This window comes from Lactuca sativa, chromosome 9 (genome assembly GCF_002870075.4).
Source record: "Lactuca sativa cultivar Salinas chromosome 9, Lsat_Salinas_v11, whole genome shotgun sequence".
Classification (NCBI taxonomy): Eukaryota; Viridiplantae; Streptophyta; class Magnoliopsida; order Asterales; family Asteraceae; genus Lactuca; species Lactuca sativa.
Genome location: NC_056631.2, coordinates 112,614,291 through 112,621,695, shown reverse-complemented (window position 1 = coordinate 112,621,695; position 7,405 = coordinate 112,614,291). Strand labels below are relative to the sequence as shown.

Sequence of the window (7,405 nt, the reverse complement as noted above, 5' to 3'; positions counted from 1 at the left end):
TTTTTTATGTTCTCATTATATGATTAGAATATATTTCGGTTATGTTACTTATTTTTTAATTGTACTACTTAATAGTCTTCTTACTATGTTCTCATTACATTATTAGAATATATTTCAACCAAATAATTATATTGAATCCTACATATCATCTAAATATAACATTTATATTACAGAATTTATTCATTCATGTTTAGTTGGCAATGATAGTATGTCCACCCGGTCACAAATAAGATATGCACTCTAATGATGTCATGAAAACCCATAAATTGTTTTATAACCTATTAAATATAAATAAAAAGTAATTAAATTAAATAGCAAATTATGTATTACTAATTATTATTTTATATCACTAACCTTTTTTTTCAACCCAACCCTTTTGCCCTCTTATCCAATATCTTTTTACTCCAATGACAAAAAAATAAATAAATAAATAAATAAATAAATAAATCTTTCAAACACATTTTTTTAAGTAATAAAAACGTTTTTAAAAGTTATATTATGGTCAACGAGGATAGTCTTATTAAGCCACCCGTATTTTTATATAATATCCGCATATAATATCATCTACCTACCCTAGTCCTCCCTTCATGCTTTCAGATCTGAAATACGCATTTATTTTCACGTTTCCTTTGTCATTTTCATCATCCCCATATATTATTTATTGAAACTTGAAACACAAAAAAAAATTAACAAATTATTTCATTTCAATGGCTTCTTCTTTTCTTACTTGTAGTTTGAGTAGCTTTCCTAAGGTTTCATGTCAAAGATTTGATCCACTCTCGTCCTCCTCCTCCTCCACCACTGTAACCACCAGCTCTCGGTTGTCCCTTGAAAGATCGGTGGTGGCTGGTGGGCGTGTTTCACTAGCTAACCGGAGTTATCTTAGCTCCGGCCACCGGACATCTCAACATGACAAGAGATCAAAGATGTAAGTGCTTTTATACTAATTAATGATATTGAGTTTCTTTTATTATTTTCTATTATATGGTTTAAATCTTTACATCTTATTCAGGGAGTTCGTAGTCTATAGTGCTGACCAAGTTGCAGATCTCCTGCCTTTTGGAATTCATCTCCCTGAAAATTGGTTAGTTTTTTTCTTACTTAAATTGAAGATTTACATTTTATTTATGGGTTTTAATTAATGCATGGATCCACTAACAAAGTAAATGAAACTATATTTGTGAAATGCATATTTATATAATATTTTAAATTTGTCCTTAATATAAACAATTAAGTGTTTTTATAGAAAAAGTTTAACATATGATTACATTAACTAGGAATGGATATTAAACACTATGATACAAATAAACATAAACCGATGTGATGAAATAATTAGTTCTGATATACAATATTCCGTAGAGCCTAATTAACGTATCTTTATGCATTTTATCCTAAAAAAACTACTTTGTTACATAAAACAAAAATTCTAAACCTTATTACATAAAAACACATTTTTTAGGGTAGATAAGTTTATAGCATATCGATCAACAATAAGTATTTTGAAACAAGTGTGCATATTTTGTAGGCCAGCATGGATCCCAGGAGTTGTATTGGCTGTTGTGGTTCCATTTTTCACAAATAAATGGGGCCCATTTTCAAAATTCAAAGGTAATCCACTATTCCACTTCCTTATGAAAAAACTTTATTTTGTTCCCATCCGAACCAGGCATTTTTTAGCAGAGTAAGGTTAAATTGATATATAATACAGGTATTTAAATTTGTAAAAGTTAACTGATTCATGTTTTCTTATGTTAATTAAATAATTTCATTTTTCATTTTCTTTCCGATTTACATTTTTAACATGTATTTTAAATTTTGTTACGATTTGGTTTGAGCATATATTTTATATATTTTATTAAGAATTTGTTCCAAATTTAGTTTAATTTATAAATTTATTTTTCTACAACTTTTTAAAGATTTTTTTACATCCTTTATTTAGATATTTTCTTACATTTTTTAACATGTTTCATTAATCTTTTTACAACGTTTTAAAGAAAAATATAGTAATTATTATACTTATTTACAAAAAAAGAAGTTATAAATTTGTTTTACATTTTCAATGACATTTTAAACTTATGCTATAATTTTTAAAACGTTTTCAAACAACTTTAATACAACTTCTTTTAAACCAAGTATTTGGTAATTTTTTAATTTTTCTTAAAACTTTTTAATTTTCTTTTACATTTTCTTACAACCTTTTTTATAACTTTAATACAATCATTTTTAAACTTTTTTTTTACAACATTTCATAGATTTTTTTATAACCTTTTCTATACTTTTTATAACATTTACAAATACTTTCATTAATGATTAATCATACAAAAATATAAAAAAGTATAAATGTAAACATATTCAGAAGGTTGTTCTATAAACTATAAAAAAAGTTACAAACTTTTAGTTAAGCCATATAAAAAAATTATAACTTTTCTAAAAACATTTATAAAATATTTTTGTTTAAAAGCCACTGTGTTATAAGTGTACCAGAATTTAAAATAATTTATAAAGTTATAAGTCGAAGTTTAAAACATTGTATTTAATATATAAGATAAACTTGTAAAATTTGTTAATAAATATGTGTAAGAAGTACTATTTTTTATTAAAAAAATTAAAAAAAAATTCCAAATAATCTTCTCAGACAGTATTAAAAAGTTGTAGACAAATAACAAAATTTATGTTTGGACCAAATCCCTAACAAAATTTAAAATCTACGCTAAAAATATAAAATTTGAAAGATGAGTGAATTGTTCAACATATGGCAACAATGGATAAACAAAGAGAAACATGAAATAATCTCAAATTCAAATTGGTTTAAATTTTATGCTGGTGATTGAAGATAACATATTGTTTGATTTTTGGTTCTTACTATATCATAGTTATAATGTATGTATCATTTTAAAAAGAAATTCTATAGTAAGATATTGAAAAGAATTATAAAATATTGGATGAGCAGAGGAACTTGACAAAGTAGAGGAGGCGGTGGATAATGTGGCGGATAGGGTGGATGAGATAGCAGAGAAAGTGGAAGAGTTTGTCGGCGATATCGCTGATGATCTTCCCGAAGGTAGTCAACTTAGACAGTCATTGGAAAAAGTCGAAAAAGTTGCTGATACCATCGGAGACAAAGCTAAAATGGTTTCAGATCTAGTCGACAAGGTTAGTTATATCAAATTCGTTTAACAAATTGAATTAGTAATTATTGAGATAAAACTTATATTCGGTAGTTTGCTAATTAAACAACAATGCTTAACTAATTTGATAAAAAAATCTACATAGGATAAATACCTTAACTAGTCGGTTATATATGGTTGTTTATTTTTATACGACTATCCGTGACTTAATCCAAACACAATACTTTAAGCAGGTTAAGTCAAAAACTATGGCTTAAAATATTTTAGATTCTAGTTATGAATGTATTTTAGGTTGTCTTCATGAAATGATTCAATCTTCGATATTAGATGTTTCATTAACAAGGACACCCTAACCCCTTATAAAATCCAACATGCATTGGAGAGTGCACTTTTAGTAGCATTGTGTCGAAGTACACTTCGACATAATTGTTAGACAAAAATAAGTTTTTGAGTAGCTACGAGCACCACATACTTAGGAGTTTCTTCTAGATATTCCTATTTATGGTCTAGGCAAGCATATGTCAAGATATTCCTATTTATGGTCTAGGCAAGCATATGTCAGTACGTGTGTATCATATTATCCATAAGTATTGCCTCATAATTCCATTAATATTTTCGATTGATGACACATGTCTAGTTTATCGCAAGGCATGATTTGACTCCTTTAACGAGATTGAAATATATTTTAAAGAGTTCCCAAGTTTCAAGTTTTGACACAATATACATGGTAAGATTATCTATGTATCTAGGGACGTTGACATTTCCACTAAAACAGAAGAACCTATAAACATCATGACATGTTGGAAGGAATATTAAAACACATGCATGCTTGATATTTTTTTTATAGATAGGACATAAAAATACATCTATGGATCCAACATGGGTTTCCCTACTCGTGAACATACGGAGAGACACTTTTACTGTGACACGTTTTCCTTTAAAAAATGCATCATGTAAAGTGGAAAAACATAAGAAAACATACATAGGTAACCATCATATGTTTAAATAAATAAATAAAAATTTATATTTTTTTTCGTTTGTGATTAGTTTCTTTATGAAAAAATAAATGAACCAAACAAAAAATACCAAAAATTATGTCATTTAACCTATATATTTAATTAATTAAATATGTTAAAAATTAAAATAATTGTGCATTTACGGTTTCCATCAACAGTTAAAGTAATAAGGATGTTTTGGTTTCATTTTGTATTTTGTTTTAAAAAACTACATGTTTTGGTTAAAGTTTAACAAAATCAAACCTATGAAAATATTTAAAAAATATATATATATAGAAAAAAAAATCCGTAAATTTTCAAAGTCAAAAAGTAAAATTTTCTTTTTGGTTTTAGTAAAAACCAAACACTTTCACTTTAGAGGTTAACAAACCTTATTCTCTTGTCAAAAATTTAGTTGTATTATTAAGAAAAAAATATTGAAAAATAATGTTTTTGTAAAGTTTTCTACATAATAATGGTTTTTTGAGAACTTTTATAGATACGTGTGATTTATCTAAAAAACATTGTGTTTTTAAATAAAATGATGAAAATGTAGTGTTTCTTAAAAATCCCTAGATTATATTTTGAAATATCTGTTTATTATAATAAAAGTGTATTATAATATAAAATAGATCAAAATTATTATTTTTATTATTAAATATCATAATCGAATACGTTATTGTGTCAGACAAGTGTTTAAAATTAACAGTTTGATACCTAAAAGTTTTATTGTGATGAACAATTTTGCAGATGGATGAAATGGAAGCCAAATTGGAGAATATCATGGATAAAGCCAAGGAGAAAAAGAATACTACGCCTACGAAAACTGAGCCACAATAGTTGAATATCGGCAATAGAGGTCGATAACATAAGCATATACATTAGGCTTAGGAAAAAGATTATGCTTTTTTGTTTCGTTTTACTTTGTAATATTTATCAAGTTGATTCGAAATATATATTCTCAAGTTGCAATTTGTTGCTTTAGTGAATATTAAGTATGGTTTTCCAAATTCCATGATCAGAACAAGATAAATTAATATTGCTCTATGTATGCACCGCTTAGTACACCAAACATATTACACCATAAAAAACACCTGATCAATGTAAATTCAAATATTGCTCAAGTTAGGAAGTTAAGAGCATATGTCGAATCAAACAATTACAAGATAACTTTTTTGATTGAAAAATGATAAATATATGAATATGTGACTCTATCAAACCAAACAACCGGAACCAAACACACATATCATAAGGGATCTATAAATTAAGGTTGAACAAAAACCGAACCAGAAATATAAAAAGAAAAAGAAACTAAAAAAACCAAAACCGAAACAAAAGTCGATGGTACTGTTTCTATTTTTGCAAAAACTGAATGTTTTCGCTGCAGTGTGGTTTTTAATTTTGCAATAATAGCAAAAACCAAATCACACTTATTTCTATATAAATTCCTTATAAATATGTTTAATACGCATACTAGGTTATAATTCGTGGAGTATATGGTTCACAAAGTAAAATAGCATATAGACTATATAAGAATAATAATAATTAATTATATTGATGTTGACTTACTTTAATAAAAATATAGCTTTTCATAAAACCATAAGAAATAAAAATCAGTTCGTTCATAATCAAGAATGTTAAGATTTGTGTTATACGATGCCTTACATTGGAAAAACAAAATATTTTAATAGCTTGTATTTTTAAAATTAATTTTACACTTCAAATATAATATTATCAGATAGTTAAAATAAAACTTACGAATCGTAAAAGACATTACAATGTTTTAATATTGTAATTGAAACATAATATTTTCAAAATAGAAGTTTTTTTTAATAATTGCGTTCTCATTTCAAAGTTCTATATCAATTTTGGTTTTTAATTGAGGTTCCATAGACCAAAATTGAACTCTTGAAATGAGGATGTCAATGTTTACCATTTTGTTGATTAACAATTTTATGTAATAGTTAAAGTATTACGCCTTTCTTTACCGAAGGTGAATCCGAATCCCTTAAACCAAGGCTCTGATACCAACTTGTAATACCGTGAAATTTCAAAACAATTTTTCATTTTAATTTAATAAAATACCCCAATCACAATTCTCAAAAACGTGTATCAATTGTTTTTACATAACATAATTACAAATCAAAATCCCCAGAATCTCAAAACATCTCCACCATAAGTGTGTACCGATCATGTCGGCGCCTTCCCGCGATCATCACTGGTACCTGAAACACATAACATGCAAACGGTAAGCAATAATTCTTAGTGAGTTCCCCAAAATACCACGTACAACTCATACGCCTTTCCAGGCCATATCTCTATGGGATCTTCCGATCCAGGTGTCTCAGGGGATTTCCATCCCATAACTCTGTTGACCTTCCGGTCCATATCATCATAATCATATCATAACATATAACATATACAACATACATCACATTTTCATCATACACATAAGACCTTCCGGTCACACATAATCACCCCATCGGGTAAGGCATAGTGAGAAGTCTCACCTCGAAGATGTCGGATAATCGCTCGCGCTCAATCCTCCGACCTAGCTTCCTCCTATAGCATAAATACATCTCTATTTAATACCTTCCTAACTTATTTTGACTAATGCCCTTAAGTCAACACAAGTCAACTCTGGTCAACGTTGGTCAATGGTCACCCCCCCTCTTGACCCAACTCGTCGAGTCAAGCATTGACTCGGTGAGTTCAGACGTGAACTCAAGTTCCTTAAATTCCTCTGACTCACTGAGTCACCCTTCTAACTCGACGAGTCATCAACTGTGTGAGTCACAGAACAACCCAGTCCGACTCATCGAGTCTGTTCATGTACTTGGCGAGTTCGTTCCATGCTCGAACTCAAATAGCCTTCTAAGGTCAGATCTGATTTTCTAATCTATAGATCTGACCTTTCCAAACATGATAATCACATAAAGGTTACATCTAGGCACCCATGCAACGCCTACAAGGCTTCTTTCGGTGAAATGACCTCTAAAATTGTAACCTAAGTCCACAACTCAAAAGGAAAGGCATAAAGCAGAGAATTTGGGACTCTCTAGAGCTTCTAAAGTCCAGATCTAAGTACCAATTCCCCATGGGACCTCTCACACTCCAAATACAAGCTAATCAAGGCATGAAGAAACCCTAGATATGACTATATCAACAAAAACACGAGAATAAACTCTAAATAATACCTTAAATAGCTTCCTCTGCCCAAATGAAAGTAGATCCAAGCTCTCCAACTCTCCTAGCTTGAACTTCCTCTTCCCTTCTTGCTAA

General features: G+C 28.7%; 1 protein-coding gene across 1 annotated transcript; it reads left to right on the top strand.

Moving 5' to 3' along the window:
- The first annotated feature begins 602 nt into the window (after window positions 1-602).
- LOC111911683 (uncharacterized) lies at window positions 603-5,097 on the top strand. Its single transcript, XM_023907439.1, has 5 exons — window positions 603-928; window positions 1,013-1,084; window positions 1,526-1,608; window positions 2,951-3,153; window positions 4,874-5,097. Exons 1-5 carry the CDS (start codon window positions 708-710, stop codon window positions 4,961-4,963), a joined length of 669 nt encoding a protein of 222 aa, XP_023763207.1. The 5' UTR covers window positions 603-707; the 3' UTR covers window positions 4,964-5,097.
- Window positions 5,098-7,405: the final 2,308 nt, after the last annotated feature.

Coding starts and splice junctions, on each gene's coding strand:
- LOC111911683 (XM_023907439.1), top strand. CDS start 708: ATGGCTTCTTCTTTTCTTACTTGTAGTTTGAGTAGCTTTCCTAAGGTT. Junction 929..1,012: donor CATGACAAGAGATCAAAGAT/GTAAGTGCTTTT, acceptor CATCTTATTCAG/GGAGTTCGTAGTCTATAGTG. Junction 1,609..2,950: donor CCCATTTTCAAAATTCAAAG/GTAATCCACTAT, acceptor TTGGATGAGCAG/AGGAACTTGACAAAGTAGAG.